Below are 25660 nucleotides of genomic sequence, written 5' to 3'. Positions count from 1 at the left end.
CTACCATCTAATAAAGGAAGTTAAGACTATATTATTTTTACGACTATAAGAAGCCTTAAAAAGATTGAATATTGGAGCAAATCCCCAAAACTTAAAAAATTCTAGTTACTTCATGATAATCGTGCTATAATAAAGGCAAATCGAAATTTGAAAATGGCTTTTTGTAGGAAAAATGATGATCAATAAGCTTCACTAGCTAATTTTGGACCATCGATTATAGTTATGAAGTTATAATATGTATGATTTCTTCAAAAATTTAAATGGTAGCTCGTTACAAAAATTTGTTTCTTAGTATTGTAAAAAAAAGTTTTGGACAAATAATTTCAAAATTTTTTTGTAAGTACCTTAATATGTTATTGAAATAAATGAGCTTCAAGAATGTACTTCTATCACGCAAAAAATAAAAAATACAAATAGTAGTGTTACTCATTTTATAAAACATCGAAAATATCATAAATTTTTTTTTTACAAAAAAAGTTTTCTATAACTCATATATAAATAATTAGAACGTATTCTAGTCCAAAATATCAATCTAACATAATTTTTTTATTTCTGTGCCTTATAAATACTCTGAGTTTCAGACTTTTGTAGTTAGCATAGTCAGTGAGCCCTCCATATTAAAAAGAGGTGTTTTTTTATCGACACAAGAAAAATACTTTTCTGATTGATGTTTAACTCCAAGCCAATTTCTGTTTAATCTATTTATTTACGTTTCGAACAATATTTAAATTGCATATTCATGGCGTCGACTGGTTGAACGCAATTACAAAAATTATAATAATCTAATATCTATTTGAAAAAAAATGTTAAGTTTAGATTATTCATGCTGTTTTTCAAGAAAAGATTTTGAAAAAATCATGAATTCATATTTTCTAATGCTATTCAAAGCTAACTTCGAGAGAAAAGAAGATTTTAAAAGCTGTGCTTTGAAAAGAATTTTTGTTTTTATAACAAATTTCAAAAGTTTGGGGAATTTGCTCATTTCCATTAAATTATTTCCATATACAAGCCTCGTGTATTCAATATCGCTTTGTAAATCCTTATTTTATCTACGAATCTTATGAGAACATTTACCTCCTGTGCCGTTAGCCATTTATTTATCGAGCAAATTTTTGGGATGAAGTTTTTTATATTTTTACGATATAGTTTTCTAACTGACTCAATCTTTACGACGCGATGAAAGCAAAAATTGCAAGTAGAAATGTTAAGTATCAACTAACAAGTTGAGTTTTTATCTGGAAGTAGGGGAGCGGGATCTTGGTTAAGCTTACGCGTCGATGAACAAGGCGAGTCAGACTATGAATCCGTACGCAGCCAGTGAAAAACTCACTTTTCAGTCAATTATAGATGACTAATCAAACAATTGTGTTATGTCAAACTTTGTATATACTCGTTTGCTGATTTATTTTGATGAGTCCTGAGCTTTCAGCTTGCCCATTTGATTGAAACTTAAACGATCTGTTTTCATCTCATATGCTATCAATTTCGTAATTTTGCGTAGCAGCCGTTGGACGCGTGTTTCGGATCGATATTTTTCTCTTATGGCGATTGTGCATTGCTGACAGCAGCATCAGGACATAAAACTCGACATAAACATCTATGGAGAGCACTTGTCTGATATCAGTAAATTTCATGTGTGTACAAACATTAGCCGGTCGATCAGTCAGTCTTATCAGACAAATGAATTGACATCAATGCAAATTTTAAAGGGAAAATAAGCGATGAATTCAGATTCTTACCAGTGCATCGGAGCTTTTATTTGCTAGAAACTACGATAATGCACATGGATTTAAATAGCTTTTACATCGTACGAAGAACAGTGATAACTTAATAATACTTTGACTAGTTGAAATACATATAATAGATACTTGCAATAGTGAGAAAATAATTACTTTTTAAACTAACGTACTAATACGATGCACATAGTTATCAGGAAGCATTTCTTACAAAACTGTGAAGCTTCAAAATACTCACAAGTTTGCTACGTCAATGTTTCCCTATAATATATAAAAATAAATAAATACTTTATGACTATTCTCTTTTAATTTACGTATTTCTCTAGCTTTATCTGTAATTACTTAGACTCGCAATTATTTTTCTAAGAATTATTTTGATGGCAGGCACGTCAATAACATGTTTTCATATTTGAGAGGCGAGATACTTCCTTTTACAAGAAGATGACAATGAGACAATAAATAATTATTTGATCGCTAGAAATCGAAATGCTCAAGAACTCATCGAGCTGCGTTACGTGCGAACTATCCGCTGTTATGCGGGTATGCAGTAGCAAAATGTACGTTACACCGACACAGGTCGCTCATCGTTACAGTTGACAATAAATAACGGCAGGCTTGCTCCTAGCAACCTTGAAGCAAGCCGCGTCAGGTTTCCGTTGAGTTTTCGCCCTGGTTCTCGCGAAGCTTAGCCGGCAGCGCGAACATCTGCGTAACGAGGCTACGTTTGCCCTCGACGTGCGTCTCGCAAACGAAACCAAAGTTCGCCTCTTTCTCATTGAAGCCCCTTACTCGACACTTTCCCGTCGTGGCGCGCCAATCGATCGGCACCGCAAAGGTGACGTGCCGGTCTTTGCCCATCACCGCGAGCATTATCTCGTTGTCGTCGATCGCCAGCAGCAGCAGACTGCCGTTTCTCAAGCGACGCACGCCCACGACGTCGACGTAGCCGGGCAGACTCGTCCGGTACTCGACCACCTTGTTCGTCGTGGCGTCGTAGTGCGTGCACTCGATGAATCTGGGCTTGCCGACCACTCGGCCACAGATCGCCAGGGAGCCCTCGCCGTCGGCGTGGCTCACGGCTTGCCGAATGTCCGTGCGGAGGCTCAGCGACCTCTTCACGCTGCCCGCCGCCACGTGGCTGACGTTGGTGTTGAGGTCGTCGCTGGTGCCATAGATGAAAATGCCGGCCGAGCGATCTTCCCTGGAGACCGCCAGGGCTGATATGTGCTCCAGTTGAACGGGCAGCGCCTCGACTTCACCCAACTCGTTGCCGGACGAGTCGTAGCTCTCGCGCGTCGACGAGCAGTTCTCGTAGTAGGGTTGGCAAGTGACGACCGCGTCGAAGCCTTCGGCGAACGGCACTACCGCCTGTAAGCGGCGACGAGACCCGAGGAAATAACGATGCAGCAGAGTTTTCACTGAGGCGCACGTGCTCATCTCGACGATGGTGATGCGCTTGATGTAGAAGATCGACTGATAGTACGACAAGCTGCCTCTGCGCGGCTCGAAGTCGCCCCACACGATCATCACTTTGTTGTCGCTGAGCTGATGAATGGACAATAACTCAATGTCATCCATGTCTTCTTTAGCTGCGAGGGTCAACGAGCAGATGTCAGTTGAATTATCCGTCAGGTGAATTGTTACGGTGCACTCCAGCTCTACCGCTTTGTTTGAGTTTATGCACTCGATGACCAGCAGGTGGTTCGGGTCGATGCCATTTTCGAGCTTTACATGGCTGCTCTCCAATAATGGCAATTGTATCATTGAGCTTAAATGTTGACTTTGCACCGCTGAGACGATTGTTAAACAAACGATCAATAATCGATTCATTGTTGTTGCTTTTGCCAAATCTGCAATTGAATGGTTTTTATTTGAAAGATGTTGTGGTTTTTTCATCAGTCGATTGAGAGTGGAGTACGAAATAAAAAATACCATGAACAAATTGGGTTTTCATTGAATTTTGCAAGGAAAATAAAAATCGAACGAAAATATTCACACTCGAAGATAAGTGACAAGACACAAAAATTCACGAAGGTAATGCGACATTCAAAACACGTTATGAAAAGAGGTGGATAAACAAAGTAAAATAAATATCTTACTTGTTAGATGGATGCTACTATGCAGTTTGTTTGTAAAGGTTGTAAACAAAAATACGGAACACACACTGCGTGGCAAAGCGTTTGTTAGGACTGCTAAAACGGAACTGTTCGTGAAAACGTACGATTCGGAACTGGTTGTAAGTGGGAGAAAGAGATTAATTTATATAGACGATTAATTCACACAGCTCGAATGCTCTCGTGTCTTGAAATTGCATGATACGAAGAATGATTTCACAAGTTCGGGTTTCTACGCAGCGAAGAGTATATAGTGCGTCATTGAAGAGAGTGTACGTATAGTCACGCACTCGACTGATATTACGGAGGGAAAAAATTGTGTAATTACTCAACTCTACTTACTAGGGATTCCAAGTGATAAGTCGTGACTTTTACTAAGTGGGCAAGCCTATATAAATTGCTCAAATGCCAAATTATGTAAACAGAACGTTTCAACGTTTCTACTAGAAAATATAATAGGTATAAATCGACAAGTGGGGCGTTAATATAGCACAAAAGAACCAATTGTAAATATGTTTGTCAGTAAGAAATTTATTAGAATCAAAACAACCACAATTTATCGTAACACCTGATAAAGAATATGAAATATGGCCGGCAGTTTGTCTCATTTCGAAACATTGCAATCAATGCAGTTTACAAAACAAAAGAGAGGAGATCGTATTGAAGGGGTCAAGTTTGGCAACACGTCGCATCCCCTTCTCGTCCAGATGCGATAATTTATATATCTGGCGCAGATATCACGCGACTTCCGTTCCTTCATTTTGCTTATCGAACTTACAACATGCGTACGTGTAGCTATGCTTGTCTTTCTCTTCTCTCTTTTTTTCTCTCTGTATCCTCGCGTCGAGTGCTTGTACGACGAAAATTAGTTTCCATCGAATTCGAGCACCATCGAGAAATTTTATGTAATCTGACGTGAAGTTGCTAAAGTGCAAGGTATCGACTTCGAGAATCATTCTTCAGAGCGCAATAATCCATACGCGCAAAAGGCAGATTTCAACTTCCGAATATTCCAACTCTTATTGGCTCAACGACATGCTCACGAAATTTATCACGCTATTAGTATTATATACGGCGATGATGAAAATGATAATTCTACTAATGGCAAAGAGAAAGCGTAGTAAGATAGAGGGTCATCCGGTTTTAATTGGTGGGTGTAGCAATGTCTTTCGAAGAAGCGAATTATCAACACTATTGCGACATTCGTGATCCAACCTCATTTAGTCACGTAGCAATGGTAGCCTTTGATAAATTGACGAGTGAGTAGTATTTGGAAGAAGAATCGTAAGAGTCAAACAGTTTTCATTGATTGGTCGGAGCTGATCTGCCCGACGTTTCTACGACAAGTCGCCTTGATCCCCGCTTTTATCATTTGCATTGTAAATAACTGCGCGCACGCTCATCTCGATCATTCCCACGGGGCTTCGTCACTGTGTAGTAAATAATTGTTAATACAATGACTTTCTTATAATAAACGAATGAACTGTTCAATTCATTCAAGTTGAGCTGCATATCTTTGTCAATGAAGCTTCGATTTGGTTGGCTTGGCAGATGAAATCGTTGAATATCCAAAGGACGCCTACCGCTGCTATCGTATTCTCGGATAAACATGAATCGGCCAAGGCGTTTGTCGACGTCCATAATCAAAAAACGATAAATATTGTGAAAATATCGGATACTACTAAATGAGAGGAGGCCTGTCCGGTCTTATCTCAGCCACAGCCAATTGATACTTGTGGTTGAGCGTAAAGCATACAATGCCGTTATCTTTCAAATTACGAACCTCCGTAGTCGAAGAAATGATTTGGCAGCTTAACTCTCGCCTTAAATTCCGATTATATCGTATTGCGCTCATTCGATCACTTCGCGGACGACCTGGAGAGTACCGCGGACAGTCAACGATCGCTCGTCGTCGACGGCCGTCGACAAATACGACGAACTTGGCAGCGTTCATTTAGAGACCAGCCTACTTTTACCATCAATGATGTAACTTAGTCCAGATTTTACCGACATTGCATCGTACACGAGCAAACCTTTAGATTGAGCCTTTCGCAAAACTGGTTACACTCTGGTGGTGTGATAAATTCCAGACAAGTCTTGGTGTGCATCAATCTTATCACCATTTATGTCGTAGCTCTGACAGCATGCTTCTACCTTTACTGCAGGATAAATCAACTCTTAGTCGAACTTTGCTGGATAGATTGCACTGTTCAAGATTACACAGTTATCCGTTTCGATGAGTGCGATTTTATCAATGGATGGTGTATCCCATTGGTTACTCCAATCGGGAAAAAGCAATATTAGTTAAGTTTTTATCAGTTGCTTGGCTGCAAGTAGTGTGAAGCCTTCTATTAGTGTGGTTGCAACGAGATTTATTGCATTATTTTTTTTATTCGCTTGATAGATATATGCAAATTTCCTAAGATAACAGTACACTTGGCGACAAGAAGATGATTTGGATCGAGGCCAGATCCGAAACTCATGCTACTATTCTGTAATAACGGTATGTAGTTCACTTTGTTCGATTTCCAATTTTGACTTTCGCTGGATACAATGAATGTAATCAAACACGACACAAACGGTTAAGTCATCATTGATGATTTTTTGTAAGTTTATCTGAAACGAATTGCATTCTTAATATAAAAGAACTTTTTTAAAAACAAAGTCGATCATCTCACAAGTTTAAAGCATATTTATCATATTTCTCTAGAAGTTTGTGCGCTAGAAGTTTAAAGTCCGTTAATTAGAGAAACATTGTTTCGAAAAGAAATACATTGTTCACTAAAAGTTGATTAAAGATATCTTAATAACAGAATAACAGTTATAAATAGATTAACTATATAAATCACTATGTACACTTAAGTTATTTCTGTATAATTTTAAATAAAAAAATAATATTTCGAAATAGTTTTAAATGAACTGTGCTTACACTTTGCTATAATGATTGATATCAAGAATGATTGTTCATCTTTCTATATTTCTGTTACAAAATATCTTATCGAGCTAAGGGTGAGAACTCTTTTATTTATTTTCTGTATAAAAGATAAGTCACTGCGTTATCTAAAAAACTGAGTCTTTCAGATTAAATAAAATGTTTTTCTCATCTATGTTTCATTAATACTTTTTAATAGAATAAACGAAGATAATTTCAGATATGCTATTACTTATTCACTTTTTTCAACTTATCTGAATTATCAACAACAATGTATTTACATTAAATATATTTTTCTTACTGATTTATTTTGCATTGAAAACTTGCAGGGATAATCAATGTAAATTTTGCAGTGGAATGAAATTAATTTAGTCAGACATAACATGAAATAAAACGATAGTATATAGGTATATTCTCTGATACAAATTAACGATGCGTTATTATATTATAAGGTAATAAAATTGAAATTAAAAATGATAAAAGTAAAGAACAATAATCAAAATAATAATCTCAAGAGAAAAATAATTACCGGTTTTCCCTTATTTATACCACATTGACCATAATTGGTTTATAACATTAAATTCTATATATTTCATGTAGGTATAATATTTTATAATTAAATAATTTTATCATGGTATATATAAGTGTGCGTGTGTGTGTGTGTGTGTGTGCGTGCGTGTGTGTGTGCGCGTGTGTGTATGACGCATGTGTCAAGTTCGCTAAAACTGTAATTCATACTGACGTAAAAATCGAAAGTAAAATTATTCTATTCACCTGCTAATTCTACAGTAGAATAGATCAAGTTTGGTCAGACTCTTTCGTATTTTCTAGGCAATTTTCATACAATACCTCTTACTAGGTACTTGTAAAATTTTTCGAAAAGATCTTGTTGATAGTCAATGGTCGATTCATTGACTTGCCTCGTAGCATACCAAGATAACGGCAGGGTGTTGTTTGTTAGCCCTTGCCATTACATCTCACATACAAATGCCGAATTATCTGTAGAATTGTGATTCTTAGCAATGATTAACCGACATAGAAAGCTATTGTAATCGACTGAATTCAGATACCTGTACAGTCCTACAGTAGAGTAATGCGAGTTTGGTCAGACTTTCTATTAAATGTAGTTTTTCCATTCACAGTATTTATACCTCAAATTCTCATACTAAACTAATTGATTCTGTGAATTAAATAAGGACTCGTTATAAGTAGTCACGAAGAGTAGATTTAGTTGGTAGGCTATTATTTTAGTACATTAAATGTTATTATTGTTTCATGTTACTATCTCGATTTTCTGTTTGTTATAACAAATTAATTGCGCTTATAGCCAAATACTTACTTTAATTTAAAATAAGCGATTACCAAATTATGAGAAAATAAGTCAAGAATAAAACAGTTTGATTCGCTTCGCTCGGCGTTTGGCATGGAGATGAAGATGCTTGAATGAAGAGTATAAAATATACTTACAAAATCTAACGATTATTAATGCGAAACACGTTTTACAGTAATTGATTTGAAGAAAACGGAACGTGTTTATGATATTACCGTGAAAGTCAAACTTGATACTCTATGTATGTTTAGTAAAAGAAGCTGAATGGATTTGCAATACTTAGTATGTTAATATACTTTTATTTCTTTCTCGTAGATCTTAGAACCGGGTTTGGAGGATGCACTTATAAATAACTTAAGCGTGTGATTTTACTTGAGCGTCTATTATGAATGAATAAAAAGAGCTTGATGCAAAAGTTATTTATTGGAAAAAATGCACAGAAGAGTATAAGTAAGTAGACGCAATATAGAATAAAGAACGTGTCAGAGCAACGCAGCTGCTCGACTAAAGGCCCAGTCTCTACTAACTGTGGAAAAAGAGGTCCGTGCAAGCCAAGGGTCAAAGAGCAATAAAAAAAATTGCAGAGAGAGGAAAAGCGTTGAATGGAAAGGTAAATTTTAAGTGATAGATTATCTTACAATTTAAGTCGACTCATTAAGCAACACTAAACATAAATATTATAAAAACTAATAAAATTCAACTAACTTTACTAACTTTGATGTTACAGTTAACTAATACGATTCGATTTGATCTATTACATAAAAACGTTCACATTTTCTTTGAATACTTTCAATATTGCAAAAAAATGTAGCTTGCAATTAATCATTAGGAAGTGAATTCCAGGCTGATAACTCACAATTAAAGTATCCTGGCAAATTATGCAGCTCACTGCATCTTCATTTCTCAACGATCTGCCATGTGCAGCAATGTCGGCAAATCCCTTGATATCAAAGGCCGTGTCGAACTACTCTCGGACGATTAATTCCGCGCTCGTGCTACAAAGTGCAGTTACTGCGACTCACTGGTCTAGAATTATTACTCATTTTTTCGTTGATGAATCGCATTAACACTTTGCGAGAATGCTAGCACATTTATAAAAAATAATTCACTAAAAAATTGTCCAAATTTGATATTTATAATCGCGAAGAGAGGAAGAAATATGCGCTTGTGTAGTGGACGTAGTCGCTATATAAAACAAGTGATACATGGCTCGACAGCTGCAGCGAAAACATGGGCATTTGAAAAACGTCAACCGCAACGATAATTGCCATCATCGTCAGAGAGTGTACAGCCACAAAGTATCAAACGGGCTCGCTTCTTGTATAATGAGTTGTCCTTGGCTTTTGAAAATTTACTACGACCTTCTTATCTCTCTCTCCTCTCTCTCTCTCTCTCTCTCTCTCTTTCTTTTTTTCTCGGTATTGAAAGCGGGAAAAAAAATTTGCCTTCTTTTTCTTTTTCTTTTTTAAGCAATTCTTATTTCCAGACTTTATCACAACACTGTTCATACAGAAGATCTGACCTGCGTCGATTCAATTTCCTTCTGAAGGAATGCGAACACTCGTGGGATAATCCTTGCCAATGTCAAAACTGCACTCCTTGTGGAGTGCATATCGGACTTTTTCTTCTTTACTATTTCTTTCAAATCAGTTCACTTATAATTTTTGTTTTTCACTGCTACATATAACTTGGCTGCATTTAATAATCGTTAATTATGCGGCTGACAATGACTGGTCGTTCGTATGATTTGTCAATTGAGAATCAGAAAACCAGCAGCCAGCGGTGTTCCGCTTCGAAGGTGAGAAAACCTCATTTATGAACCGGCAAAATGAACGTTAGCTTAATCTCGACGTACAAAAGGAGGTGGATGAATGCGAAAATCGAATTGTCAACGATAGAAGAGAAAGAAAAAAAAACGAAAGATGAAAAGGACAATTTACCAGTCGATTAACCGTCATTCGTTTGCTCGAATTATCATTGTGTATCAAGCTACTTTAGCGCGCTTCTCTTATCAGATCAAATCTTGCTTTACTGCAAAACCTTATTTTAACCATCAGCAGAGAATATCAAGAAATATTTTCGCTTCTATAGATAAACTTGTCCTATAAATAAACTCGAAAGTTTCTGAAAGCAGACATTGATTTGGAAAGACGTTTTGTGAGTCGAAATAAGAGCTTTTTTATTTAGTTTTTCTCTCAGCGATTCGAGACGTACACGCAAGAAAGAAAAACCGCCGGGCGTAATCACCATAGCGGCGACGACGACAACCGACGTCCGTCGGGTCAAGTGTCGGCTGCGCATTCATTACAGTTACAAACTCGAGATCCGGTGCGAAGTATATCATCGTTTATTTGCTTTTATGCACTTTTTTTGTCCTAGTTTTTTTATTTATTAATTTTTTTTCTTGACTGCACACGATGTACGTATAATTTTTCATCACGAGTATGTGCTGATGATTTTTCATGCATTAGACACTTTACTCTGATAAAACTTTCATTATCTACAACCGAAAGCTAAGTTATGCTTTATAGCGAAACCGAAGTCCCTTTCTCAATATTATCCTGAATGTTGTCCCAAGTACGGAATCGAACTGTTGCAGCACCAAACTAAACGGGAGTATTTAATACGTTTTGTTTTAACTGCACTTACAAATACCTCAAGTGATCACTTGAATACTTTCATTTGGCATTTTCGCATATGCATAAAAATGAAAAAATTCTCAAGATAGTATTCTCGTATGAATATAACGTTTATTGAATAAAATTTTGAAATCTTACAACTGAGCTTTCAATTTTCTTTGATTAGAAGTACCAAATAAAAGTTCCATAATCTTTATCATACTTGTAAAAAAACTTTATATTAATACAAATCAATATACGCAAATTTATGTTATTATATGTAAGCTTTCAATGAATTTTCATATCTTTCTAAACATAAACGTTCATCGACATGGATTAAAAACAAATACTAATTATCATCGAAAAATATAACGTTTATCGAAAATGTGCGTATAAAATATTTTTTACGCTACGAGACTTCAACCTATTTTGCAAGAAAAGCAGATATCATACGTACTATCTCAATATTATTATCCAATTCGATATTTTATCTCTTTAAAATAGATGAATTGGCTAGTAAAATGTGAGAGATACTCGTATATAAACGCAGTACTCTGTAATTGCCTCTAGTGATCTTTCAAACATATATAGAGAAATAAAAGCTTAAAATTGGAATTAAAATTTACTTTGAGATAGATAAAAATAAAAATTCATTTGCACATGAAATATTTAATAATTTTGAGTTTGATAGCATTTTGTGTATGCCAATCAATATCAATTCAAGGTTCAGAATTTTCAAATTTTTATAGAAAATTTTTCTCGGTTACTAATAAAAATCCAAATAATTTGGCGTTTAAACGGGTCCGAATTCTCAGCAAAAATGTTAGATAACCGAAAAAAACTATCCTGAAAATAGAGACGAATGTTTAGTATACATACAACAAAATAACTTTGAATGAAATTATGCACATATTGGTACAGACGGAAGAACCTTTTAAATCTATGGGTATGTTATATTATTATCAGTTTCTTTTTTTTACGTTACTTTTTAGTAACCCTGCACGCAAACATTTATCACAATGAATTTTTACAGTTGCGCCCTTGTAGAATGCCGTGATATTCGAGAAGAAAAGTCTAACCAGTGATTTCAGTAAACTTTATCCTCATGTTATTCGGAATGTACCGAATTATCCAAATATGGAATTTACTAAGATGAAGCGGTGTTTTATTTTATTACGTCATTCATGACGAATAAAATTACTCCAAACAAGTATAAACAAAGTATTTTGGTATTGCTAATGCTAATCTTTCCAATTCATACACGAAGAAAATCATACTAGCACAGTTGAGGAGTTTCCCAATAGCTGTATATTGATACATATCCTCCAATTATCGTAAGTCTAACTTATGGCTTGCATTGTAATTATTCACTTGAAAACGTACAATTATCCAAATTATTAGTTCGTCCTATAAAACGAATATACTCTTTCGATAGTTTACTCTGAGAAGCACTTCTTACGGAAATAGAAGCTCTCGACTTGCTAATAACCGATTAAGCTAGTTAGCAAAGACGTCTCTCTCCTAATTAATCGGATGCAAGCACGGGAAAGAATAGCCAGCTTTCTCATGAGGAGAAATGGCATTGGCGTGTCTTTGAATGGTAATTAGCAGTCGAACTAACTGTTACTTAACTCGGAAGAACAGGTATATCTCCTTGACGAGGATGTCAGCAGCGTTGCTTTTATGGCCCAATATAGCGGATTTATTTGCGCGTAGATAAATGGAATTTACATTGCTTTCGGCGTAGCTGCCATAGTATACGTTTTGCATTTATACAGAAAATAATACTACCCTATGGTTATTTCAAGTACACGAATAAGATGCGAAAGATAACGGAAGGAAAGGAGGAAGATCTTGTTTTTATTAAAATACAACTAGTTAACAAGACAGGCAAACAGGAGACTTAATTACTGATAATGCAATGCGTCCTTTCTATTCTACGTATCAAGAAAATATGACAAGCTCAGTCTGACGTCGGATAAAACATGGTACAGCAAAATAGCAAAATAAAAGTGAACAAATAAGCACGAGAATGTAGTTCGAATATATTACTTTCATAGTTTCTAAGTAGGCATACTGAAACAACACTTTTAGTACATCGAACAACGTAGAGCTAAATGATGTACTCATCTATACGTAAAATCGATACACAGAATCAAATTGTTGACATTTTCCAAGTCGTTGGTAATTTCATTTACAACGATAAGTGTGAGAGAATATTTATTTTTATTTCCATAAAATCACCGTGTATTAACATGAATTGTTATACGTAAATTTTTTTCCTATGTGAACTTTAAATCAATGATTCCGTCATTGAAATTGAAAATATATAATTACTCTCGAGATTTATAATTGACGTTATATAAATGAAGTATATTGTAATACTGGCGATGTGATTAAAAATCTGTCTTTAGCTTTGAATTCTTCAGCTGATTTTGCCGTGTTTAGATAAAATAAACTATACCTGCAATCGTATTAAAACTCTCAGCATCTATAATATTGCATTAAATGCATTTAATGCCCTTAATGTTAAAAAAACTTTTTTTGATCCTTCTAAATACTTTCAGTTTTTTTGAAACTGTAACATTGACATTTTTTAAGATTATGAAGAAACTTACACATCTTTACTTAATGAATAAAATATAGTTCTTACGGTTTGAGATATCAGTCATATAATACAATTATCATCAAAAGTATACTAGCTATTATCAATACTGAGCAAATTCGAGATTTCTTCGCGAAACAAATCAAATGTACCGATGAGGAAAAGACTGATATTTGACAAGTAAAAATTTTTTTCAATATTTATCTTTTACGCCTGAAACCTCTGTATCAATAAGCTGATATCTATGTAAAATACCTGCAAACACAACATAATTTTCAAATAAAAAATTTGCGCATTCAGTTGGTCTGAAGTTTCTAAAAGTAAAAATGTAAATGCGCGTCTGTCGCCGAAGATCTTTTACCACGAGCGCAATAAAGTACGATGCCGCTCGGAATTGGAGTAGGCAGCGCGCTACGCGACGCATTTCATTCGTTACGTCGATACACCCAACGCATTTCAAATATTTGCCTGCGAACGGCGACTGCCGGAGAGCATGGCAGAGCGAATGCGAGCGTTGGGAGTTCGCAATAAGAAATGTCAGATAGCGAGGAGAGCCACTGCATATTGCATGAAACGTAGCTCGGATGAAAAACCCTAAAGAGAGTAGGGGGGAGGGAGGGGGCGTCGTGACCGTAACAGAACTGATCGCCGAGTGCTCTTTTCTTTTCTACCGGACGATGACAATTCCCGTGCGCGCGCGCGTGCCGTTGGTCAATATTTTTAACGATTTCTTCTGGTAGAAAAAATTGAAAAATGCTTTTTGCTCGAGCCGAATTAATAGCGTGGAAAGGAACGCCATTTACGTGCGTAGCTAACTAGAATGAATAATAGATTTGGAATATCGAGGATTCACATGCTTTTTATTTTTCAATTTAGTGGTCGCTTCAACAAAAAGCCGATGGTTTGGAGTGCATTAAATAGCGGCTTGCGTCTGACTAATATCGAGACTAACTACTGTTAATGGCGTTATGTTTTGCAATGATAATTATAAAAGTACAATAAAATAAATTATTATCAATAGTTATAAAGAAAATAATAATCGCCGTAAAGAAGCTTTCCATTATATCGTATGATATTATAATACAATGTCTGGATTTTCATTTAAAATTACAGTTTCTGTACCCACATGTTGACAGCCTCAAGAGGAAGCTCGTTTCTATATGTATACCCGCTATCATCGTCCCGTCTATTACCCGTTATCGTATCTACCCGACACAACAACAGAAAAAGTCATTGCTGAAAAATCAATAACCCATTTCCCAGCTGATCATCTGCCGAAACATCTACATATATTGATGCTCCTTAATCAGCACAACTACGTCTGGTGTGCATATCAACGCGTACCGCCTCGTCGGCATGTATACATAGTGCAATAATTAAAGCGTCATCTTCTGCCTGGTGTGTACGACGTAGCATCGATAAACGTCGACGCGAGCGCTAAGATAGCTGCGAAGAGAAACACGGTGAAAGACAATACAACGCAACCTCGGACCATAGATGGAAATAGCCACGAATATCACGAGGCGCATTTTCCTCTACGCCCAAATCTCATTACCACCGTTGCCACTAATACTTGGGAAGGCGAGCTGTGGGAGGACTAAAGAGATAGGCTTCCTTGGCGAGTTTCGAGAGTTACGCGGTTAGCGCTTGAGTTTGTCTCTCTCTATCTCTCTCTCTCTATCTCTCTCTCTTTCTTCTCACCTTGCTTCGTTCGCGATTGGCGTGTAGCTCGGTGAAATGAAATTTCTATTGAAGCAACTGCTCGTCTGCGAGCACTGTGCGCGCGCGTTCGTTCGAGCTGTAGCTTCAGTGGCTTTTCATCAAGCGCCCGATACTAGCTTAACGAAACGTAAACTTGTGCGACCGACGACGTCTACGCGAACCGAGAGCAAGAGACAGAGGCTAAATCTCATTCTCAGTTGTCGCTAAATCCCGAAAACAATCCTTGGGTGCACCGGGTGAACCTCAAAACCAAACCGCGAAGCCTTCCGCGCGGCTGCGGAGTTCCTTCTCCCGGAGCCTCTTCTCTCTAACACGTATAACGTAAGCTGATTAATGATCGCGCTATATATGTATGAATAAAATTCGCTATAATCAATGCCAAAATACACGCAAAATGAATCTACACACCAAACGTTTCGCCAGGAGCATTTGCAATTCGAATTTTCTACGCTTTTTTTTCGTTCTGTTGCGCGTTGGAATCCGCTTAGACTCGCGCGCGCGTTTCACGCAGCTGGAGATTTTACATCGCGCAAATGTTATACAAAAATATAGGATTTTCATCTATTTTACGAAAGGAAATTATTCGACTGGAATCGTATGCAGATCGCGAGAATTCTGGCGTTGTCACTCGATACGTTTGCTTTTATTTTCATTCAAGTGAAAATCAAAGTTATGGAAATAAATTTTGAACATTCACACTTCCGCGAGATGGGATTACATTGAAAATTGATTTTCGTGTCGGGATGTGAGCAATACACAGCTTCGTGGTTCGTAAGTAAGCTTGAACGAATGGAAACTTTCGGCTATAACAGAAGTAAATAATTCGAGACACTCTGATCTTATTATAGTCAAGTTTATGCGAAGTGAAAAAATAACGATTGAGCGCGCATCGAAACATTCTCAATATCTGATGCTTGTCAATATCGCATTTCTCCATTAAAGGGCAGATCCATAAAGGGCAAAATGTTTTAATAAGCCATTACAAGAGAGATAGAGAAAAAGAAGTATTTTAAATCCGCTGTCACACGCACGCAGAATCGCCCACGCCTCCGACGCACGGTAAATGAGCCACTTGACACAGTACCGCCGCGAACTGTATATCTATATACGTAAGCTCCGTGATGCGCTTTTTCTGTGCAGCTGATCTTCATTCCGGTTGTGTTCGGGTTTAGCAGATTGCGCTCGTCGCACGCCATTGAATGCATCGATAGAACTTTGGCAATATTGCTATCGACGGGGATTAATCGTTTTCTAGTTTTCAGCGGCGAGCTGCATTGCAGGATTGAGAGCTTGATTTATGGGTGCGCGGTCGTGACGAAATATTGTTTCATGACTTTCCGATGGGAGTTTGACGGCGAATTGATTCGTATCGAGCTGCGTATCGTTCAAAATGTGCTTTTTCTTAACGACGGTAGGCGACATCAACAGAGAATAATTAACAAGCGCGCTATATATTTTGTCGCGCTCGTTTATTTTATTTAGAGAGATAGAACAGACAAAAATAAATTTTATTTAGAGAGATAGAACAGACAAGTTGGGTGTGCTCGCTATTTTAGGCGAACAATGATAAAGCAAGCGTATAAATTTTACTGTTCTTTAAAAACGTGTAAATAAAAATCCTGCTGAAGCCGGTCTTTAAATTTAATGCTTCTCTAAAGTTCTACCAAGAGAAAAATTCTTTTTACAATTCCTGCTGCCGTTCCATCGTAAGACGCTCGAGAATATACCGATTACAGAGTTATAGAATTCGTCTTAAGCTTTCACAAGCGAGAGTGTAAAAAAAATGCAAAAGCGTCCACCTATAAGCGGGAGAAAGAGCAGTAGCAGCACTTAGCTTGCGATTCTTATCCCCGGTGCGAATCTAATCTCATCCGCCCCGGGAGAGCGAGAGAGAAAGATGGGAGCTAAGACGAAGAATCGCGTTGTAAATTGCAGAAAACTCAGCTCATCTCTTCCTCGCGACGGAAGCTTCACCTTTTGAGTGCTTCATTTTTTTTCCCCTCGTCGAACTATATACAAGACTTTTTCCTCGACGCGCTCGCTTATTAGCTTTCAAGAGCTTTTAAAATGGAACTTTCGTCCGCGACTCTGCGACTCTTATACATCATCAAAGACAAAGAGGAAATGCTTCTCTTTTCGAATCTCACGGATGCGAAAAATTCAGCGTATGAATTATGAAAAGGGAATGATGGGTTTGTGTGCGCGCGCGTGGAAGTGAATGGAGAAGTACGTATGAGCATCTCCAACAATAATAACACGATACAAAACGAATTGCCTTCGCATTTGTTCTTCTTATCCGTCGGTGTTGAAATTTATTTACATCTCCCCTCGCACCACGAAATTATGGTAATGCGATTATTGTAATTTTTTTTGTCTTATCGCGCGCTGATCGAACGCTCGATCACCTGTTATTTTTTCTCGGCTTGTCTGTTTAATTCACGCATACATTACTTACATTAGCGCGAATTTCCATTTTGATTGATTAACCCACGCGTAGCTTTTTCAGAAGTGGTTTTTACGGCGATATCAATTTTTACGCGACTCCGAAAAGCGCGCGCCCAAAAAGTTTTTACGCAGTTTCATCATAGCTCGATTATACCGTAAACTACCTCGTTTCCGGAATCATCTTTCATAAAAAGAAGAATAAAACAATGTTATTTTCGCGAACTTGGCGATAACCTTATTTTCAAGAACGGTATATGCGCTAGCTTCACAAATACAAAAGTCAGTGAATTACTTTAAAAACGTTTTAGCTAAAGCATTGAATATGAAATGTTCGCTGTATCATTTAAAAAGGAAATCTTCTATAATGTGCAAAATCTTCAAGCCGTACATATATTCCCTTATTTTGTCTTTCGGCCTCGTATATCTCCTAAGAAAATATCCAATATGTAGTAAACCGACAATCGAACGGAATAAAGCGACACATCTCGCTCGCGACAAGAGAAGAAAGTAACTTAGGGAAAGAGCATGTACGTGTCGGCAGCGTGCAATATGTTCGCTGCGGGTAGGGCGCTGACATAAAATCAATGCTTGCCACATTATACCTCGAGCTGAGCATTAATTCTTCAAGAGGGAGATGCGGGATATTCTTTCTCTTTCTATCGAAGAAAAAGAGACGTCGATTATTACGGCTCGCCAAAAATTTCTCTCGAGCTTGATTTTGGGATAAGAGAACGTTGTCGGATTCTCGTGAGCTTTCTGAACAGTAGATCGCAAAAATAGATGACGTTCAGTTTGTGTGCGATTTTTTTAAATGAAGGGGTGCAGGTCATAATCACTTTGTGGACCGACAGTGCCCATATCCTCTCGCGTATGGTAGATCAATCGGCTGTTGTGGTTTACGATTGCTATTAGAGTAATGCGACTTAGACAGCTAATAAAGCAGACTGCCCTATAGACAGCTTACATTTTGGGAGCAAGCAAGCTGTACACAATTTTTGGAACTAATTTTTGTTTTCCAGATGGTACGCGGCTTATTTCGAAGACGGGAACGAATAGCGAACTGTCGTTGTCATTTTTGCAATTATTCAGAGTAATTACGATGTATTTTGATGAAATAAATACGTTTAGAATCGTGATAAAAGTGTTGCAGAAAAGTCTTCTCTTTATTCTGGATGGTAGAATCAATGACGTGAAAGTTGTAGATAACGAGTTATTTATACAAGTGGTTTTTTAGTTGGGAGAGGGGGGCGATTTTATGAAACTCACCTATTTTCTACAAGAGCCACGTAATCGACAGATTCTTTCACTATTAGAATAGTCACCTGTCAACGTTTCAAGATTACGTACTCACACTTGTTTGTAAAATTTCACAGTAAGTTTACAATAAAAGCACGATATGAGCGTCGATAATATTTTCAGCATCATCCGGATGAAAGCTAGAAGCTGAAAGCACTTTACAACCGTAGTATATTATAACGATTTGCGTTAAAACTATACGACTTTCAGTAAACGGTTATACATGACTCCGTAAGGTCGCACAGATAATCAAACAATGCAATAGAAACGAAATATCGTGGACATATTGCTTGATTGGCCTACGGTACATACAATGTCGACAACGACGACGACGATGACGACGACGACGACGACGATGATGATGATGATGATGATGATGATGATGATGATGATTGGCATCTTCACATCGTCGAGGTCTAGCTAACCTTCGTCTCCGACGACGCTAATTGTCCGCCTAATTGTTGGCGACAAGCACGCTGCGCGTGTGCACGCACGCTCGTGTGTATGTGCGTGTACATGGGGACCCTTATACGACACGGGATTGTCGTGATAATTGTTCCACGCGCGCTCGCAACACACAATGCCTCGGATAATCAGGCTTTTCTTCAAAGTGAAGCTCGAAAAATTAATTCTTGTCCGGTCGCGCCAACGCTCGGCGGTTATTAATCTAATTTGCTCGACGTGCGTTTTAACATCAAAATTATGCAGATAAGAGACCTTTTCGAGCTTAACATTTACCCCTGAGATACAATCGTTTTTACCGCAGGCCAAGCGAGCGATTCTTATATTTTTCATAAATTACGCTTATCAATCAGCAATTATCTTGTATGACAAGTGATTGACGAATGTCGAGTTATTTCTTGATATAACCTTCGTATCCCAATGTCCTCGGAGCTAAGTAAAAGTCTTGGTGATTACTCTCCATTCTGGGTAATATCTGCCCACCACCCTCCTAAATTTTTTTTCCTCCTCCGTTGTACTCCGAAAAAAAAATCTGGCTCGCATTAAGGAAAAGAAAATAAAAAGAGCTTGCTTGATCATCAATTTAACCCGAAATAGAGCTCATTTGCAAAAGAGAAGACGGAACGAAAGCAGTCATTGTTCATGGGGTTGAAGGCTCATTTGAAAAGAGATGCTTTGCCGGCGTGGAGGACTGAGTCGTGAAGGGAGAAAAGGAATCTCGTCGCGACACTATAGGTAAAAAGAACAAGAGATACAACAGCAGATCAAGGTGACAGTGAGAGAGAAAGAGAGAGAGAGAGAGATTGATAAGGCGTTTTCAGTGCCCGAAGCTATCCGTCGAGCCCACGACGTCAGAAGCTAAAGAGACTGTAAGCGAAGACAGACTTGCGCGTTCGCTCGTCCTTTCTCTATGTGAACGCTGCGAGCTTTTGCACCGCTCTTTCCACACGAACTCTACAGCTACAACCCTCTCCAATCTTAATTTTATCGCTTATCCATTGTTTTACCGCTACGGTTCGCGCGCCTGCGTTTGTCTCCGCTGATGTAATGTGCTTTTTACAGTATCGTTTCGGAACTTTAGAATGCTCGAAAATTCGATTTTTAAAATCACCAGAACAACTTACGAAAGCACCACTTACACCGCGTTCACACATTCACTTTGAGTGGGAATGCGAGGCCAGAAAAACCGAGCTGTGTCTTTTTCCGTAGTCAAAATGAGCATCGCTAAGTAAAGGCATTATTGTATTTTCCAGAGTGACAAATCGCAAATAAGTCAATGTGTCATTTGCAACTGACGGCCATCGATTATTTCCATTTATTAGCTCGCCGACAAGAAAAGGTCACACCTCCTCACTCGTGCGCGCATACACACCCACATATAGACACTTAATGTATGTGATTGACAAAGCTATACATAATGTTTCTCTCAAATTCGGGAGAGGGAGAGCTTTAAGTGTGCGAATTCGTTCGACAAGTGTTTCTAACATGACGTAAAGAGATATCAACGTGCCAGTCGCCTATTTTCACACGGACAGGCTATCATATTACGAAACTACGGCTTGTACTCGTACATTTGCTCATTCTTTTTTTTGCTTTGCTTACGACTTTTTTCATTTTAAAGCTTCGTATAATCGGTGAAAAACTCGAGTAAATTGCAAAAGTGCACGAAAAAAACTTCTTTCTCCCGGTGTCCAGAAGAAATCATTCCTTCCAGCTTTTCATTCCGCATATTAGCACCGAAGGAAACGTGCTGTAAATTTTCTTTTCTTGCTAACTTTTGCTTTCGTATAAATTTGACCGTCATCGTGTTTTCGGGATGAGTCTCCTAAGATATCGAGCGCTTCGAACGTCATCTAAAAGTATCGCGGTGCAAAGTATAACAAAATTAATTCCCAAAAACAATCGAACATGCTCTATACCTTAACCGTTTGTGTAAATCTGACAAAAGCAGAAAGCAATGAAAATCGCTACCGAAGGAGAGCTTCATTTTATACGCTAAATGCTTGTTGAAATGAGCACACTTTACGAACAAGTCAAGAAGCAACTAAGGAAACTTACTCGTACCCCCGAACTTGCTATTCCTTCATTATCTTTATCAAGCAGTTATCTTAGCTTCCAGAAAAAATTTAGTTTCGGTGAACCGACCAAAAGTTTGCGAATATCTCTTGTTCTTTATACTTAATTATTTTTCATCTATTACTTGTCCCAACTTTCATATATGTTAAGATACGTTGAAACTACTGCTGAAAGCGATTTGACTTTGAGCGGCGTCGAAAAGTAATGCCATTAAATCTACATATAATGAGATGAGAATGACATTTGCAATGTATTGTTTGACAAAAAAACGACAAAAGTACCAAATATTGTTGTGAAATGAATTAATAAATTAGTTTTTCATTTATAATCAGAGTTAATGTAATAATTTTTCATAATAATTTGGAAATCATATAATCATTTTTTGTCAGTCTTTATTAGATAAATCGCTTTATATTAGAATCCTACCCATCCACATCATATTCATCATATATCTCAGTACAGTTTAACTTTCATTCTTCAGTAACAAATTTTCCTGAAAAGAAAACACACCCTACCAAGTCTACCAAATAATCGCTATTAACAGGATAGTGAAAGTACAACTTAGTAGTACTCCGTAAAAAAGAAAGGATAGGAGAGAAATAGCCGGAACTAATACGTCAAACGCCTTCTTCGTTATTGCAACACATCGAATTCGTTATTGCAACGTCTCGATTTTCTTCGTTATTGCAACACCTCGAACAGAAAAAACAAGTCTCACTTTTCCTCCAGCATCCCGCTATAGGCTGCGCTAGACGTTACGAACAGAGCAGCAGCTCTGCCTGTATCTCCGACTCCACTTTGAGTGCCAGCTCTTTGCCAGCGAGTACGTCTAACGAGCCGTATAGACGTGTACATGTAGTCTCGCGGGTGTGTTTTATGCCTGTGTGCGTATGCTTTGTGCCTTTTTAATGTGTGCGCGCAGCTGTTTGTCGAATGAACCCTTATTTTTTTCACAAAAGACGCGGAGACAGTCAGCAATATATAGGTCACCTCGCAAAATTGACTTTTCCTCGATCCGGCTCGTCAGATAAACCGAACACGTCTGTTGCTGCGTCTACTGTGCAGAAGGTCCATCATGTTTGCGAAGTATCCAAGACCATTTATTACCATACTTTTCGTATTTCTCGCGACTGAAAGTTTTAGCACAAGATTCCGGGGCTATCGAGCCTCACGGACAGCTAGAGTTTCAACGAATTAAAAAGTGATACAAGAAGCACGGATGCTCGATGTACCTTTGCGTTGATGGATGCACAAAACCGATGAAAATAGCCACGCAAAATAAATTTATTCTGAAAATTTTCGCGCTTTACAAACTGCTTGTCGTGAATAAATAAGGCAGCGACTGTTCGTGTAGGCCGCTGAACTCCGCCATTTTGTACTTCCGTTATTATCGTGGCGATAAATTATCTTACTGCGACGAGGAAAACGCTGTAAAAATGATTCAAACGTTCTTACAACGATTGAGCAATGAAATAAGAGCTTTCCAATTCAAATTCCAGGTAAAATAGCCAAATCAAATCTGCAGCAAATTGAATTAATAGCAAGCAGCAAAAAAAAAGAAGAGAGGAAGAATGAGAAATGCAATCCGGCAAAACTCATTACGTTTACTCTTCGTGGACGGGGGGGGGGGGTGGCGCAAGAGAAGCAACTGGTAAACATCCCACGCGAAGGTATGTAGATGTACATAGATGCACGGGGCGCAGTTGTTTTAACCGTGAAATTTTCGCGCAAATTGAAATCGATTTCAACCGAGCGTGCGACAATGCTCTGCAACACCCCATTGGTAATTGCACTCCGACTTCATTTCAGTCTACAACGACGACATGCAAATAAGCTCGCGTATAGACCATTTTTTTTGTCATTTTGCATCGAGGTTTTCATTTTCAGCGGTCGCCGTCACTGATGACGGGATTTTATTTAGCGATAATTCCCGTAAAAGAAAACGACGACGAAGTGGATTAAGCTAATTTAATTAGCAGAATTATTGTTTACAGATTCATTGTACGGATATAAATTTAACGTAATGATCTATAGACACTCGTGATCTTCTCTGTCCATGAAGAAATAAAATACTTACATTAATTAAGTACACATAGTAACATATATAACGTGCATCGACAAACGATAAAAAAATCGAACATTTCTCATTCTAGTAAAGTGCAAAAGTTCATCCATATCCCCTCGTTCAATAACGAATAGTTTATAATAGACTCGGACGACAAACAATTTGTTCAAAAATCAAATTGCCTTAATGATTTCAATTAGCTGAAGTGCAAGTAAGGATAGATATATGTGGCATTCAGAAACACAGATATATTTACGCTGTCATAAAGTAGATGCGCACTAGCAACTCATCTACCTTGGTAATATCATTACAAGAGCTATTTTGCAGCATCGTTACGGAATCAAATACGCTGTCTTTTCCTTCGGACATGGCATTAACAAAAGGTGAAGAATGCCAAGCATTCGTTTTCTCTATTTTTAGCAAGTCAATTGTTATCGACTTCTTCGTCGAAGAACAAGCGTAAAAATAGAGGTCGGTGCTTTGAACGAGCGACAGATTTTTTTTTGTCGTGCTTCTGAAAGGAAGTGTCGCATTTTCGTATCCGTCGCCGAAAGGAGAAGCGAGCCAGCCAACATTTTTTTTTTGTTTTTCGCAATTTCGCAAGCTATCTGTACGAAAATTGCGAAGTGCGAAGTTAACGCGCGGAAACTTGTACCCCCGCAGCTTGAAAGCCCCATAAACGCCCTATTTTTTCGCGTCGCCCCCGAGATCATATGCTTGGCTGAACTTTCCTATGTCGGAGACATGTACCTACAAGGCCGGGGAGCTTTTCAATCCCAAAAGCTGTTACGAATGCCGAAGTTACTTTTGCCCACTCGCCAGCTCGCTGGCTGTTCGGTGAAATTCAGTCTGGGTGGAAAATGCCGGGTCTAATTGAGAAGACTCGTAAATGGGAAACCGAGGCGCAGGCGAGAAACAGCAAAATAATTATTGGAATAACAGAGAAATCGAATCAGGCTAGCAGGCACCTCTGTGTGTGGATGTTTGTATGTGTTTGTTGCATTCGGATTTTAAGACAGCTATTAGCGTGGATGTAACCTGTTGTACCCAGTGGCATAAAAGAAAACGTAATCACGCTTTCAGCTATACAGATACTGAACCTTTTCGATGCCCACACTCGGTCTATAATCCGAAATAATTAATATACATTCAGTTTGATGTATACTTTTAATTTTAATGAAACTTTAATATGCACTTTTTCACATTGAAAAACTACAAGCATAATCTGCCAATTATAACAAGAAATTCGATCCCTCGTATCTTTACATTGCTCGCTATAACATCGACACAGCGATGGACATTGCCGCAACATTGGCGATGAATAGAGCCTATTATTCAGTGTGATGTTAGCTTATAGATAGAGGTCATTTCAATGTACCCTTTACTTCTACATCTCCTATACCTTACAGCCAAGAAGTCAAAGCAGAGCACCTCCAAATACACCTCCAAGTATAAATCATCTCTAACGGTGAATTCACATTTAGCGAGAGACACAGAGAGTAAAGCATGAGAGTCAAAACTATCATCGAGATATATGTATATATATTTGATTCTATTGAATTCTCCTTCCAAAGCCCGAAGGACATGCGAGCACTATATAACTGTGATTCGCAAAAAAAGGTCTTCCCGATAAAAAAAAATCCCTGTCAAGATAATAAAATGAAATATAGTTATGCTGTCAGTCCCTTAAAAGGTCTGCTCACCGAAAAAGAAAAGCCACTCGGCTTGCCAGTAGCTAGTAGCAGTCTTTAAAGTTCACTTCACTTCAACTAATCACAGACAAATAAATGTCGCACTGTGGCACCAGAGAAAAACAAACGGTGAAAGGGGGGGACGGGTCCGAGTGGACAGCTTGTGCTGCAAGTCACGTGTGACGAGGGCAAAACGGAGAGCCGCGCGCGCTCGTCTCGGAGGGTTGGGGTTGACTGCGCGAAACCGCGAGAGGCTTGCGCGAGATATATTCGTAGAAATGTGTGTGCGATGCGCGCGCCTCTCGCAGCTGATCCACCACCACTGCCACAACCGCCCCCCGGGGCTGCCTTCTCCTTCGGCAACGCGACCCTTTCCTCCCAGCGACTACTCCGCTCGGCTTTCATGCTAATCGACCTGCGCGATCGATTCAGGTGGGAAATACGATCGATTTGCACCACTGATCTATACGCCTTTCGGTTCTTTACCTTCGCTGCTATTGGCTTGACCTTCTGGCCAGTAGCGACGGTAATTAGTTTGATGGACGGCTCTAATGACTTGTTCGTGAAA

The 25660-nt window shown here is 38.2% G+C and overlaps 2 protein-coding genes across 3 annotated transcripts in view; both read right to left on the bottom strand.

The window, feature by feature from the left end:
- LOC131662929 (glutathione S-transferase-like) overlaps window positions 1–25323 on the bottom strand; it is a 53330-nt gene extending 28007 nt beyond the window's left edge. For both annotated transcript variants that reach the window (XM_058932934.1, XM_058932933.1), the window contains exon 1: window positions 25105–25323. The gene's annotated coding sequence lies outside the window, so the exon portion shown is untranslated. The remainder of the gene's footprint in view (window positions 1–25104) is intronic.
- On the bottom strand, window positions 573–3951 carry LOC131662927 (uncharacterized). Its single transcript, XM_058932929.1, has 2 exons — window positions 3836–3951; window positions 573–3586 (listed from the first exon to the last, which is right to left on the bottom strand). The coding sequence occupies exon 2, from the start codon at window positions 3564–3566 to the stop codon at window positions 2382–2384; it is 1185 nt and encodes a 394-aa protein (XP_058788912.1). The 5' UTR covers window positions 3567–3586; window positions 3836–3951; the 3' UTR covers window positions 573–2381.
- Window positions 25324–25660: the final 337 nt, after the last annotated feature.

Source organism: Phymastichus coffea, unplaced genomic scaffold (assembly GCF_024137745.1).
Source record: "Phymastichus coffea isolate CEN01 unplaced genomic scaffold, Cenicafe_Pcof_1.1 PCOF00028, whole genome shotgun sequence".
NCBI classification, from domain to species: Eukaryota; Metazoa; Arthropoda; class Insecta; order Hymenoptera; family Eulophidae; genus Phymastichus; species Phymastichus coffea.
This window is presented reverse-complemented; position numbering and strand designations above follow the sequence as displayed.

What these genes read in the sequence shown, in the direction of transcription:
- LOC131662927 (XM_058932929.1), bottom strand. Translation starts at nt 3,566, where the DNA reads ATGAATCGATTATTGATCGTTTGTTTAACAATCGTCTCAGCGGTGCAA.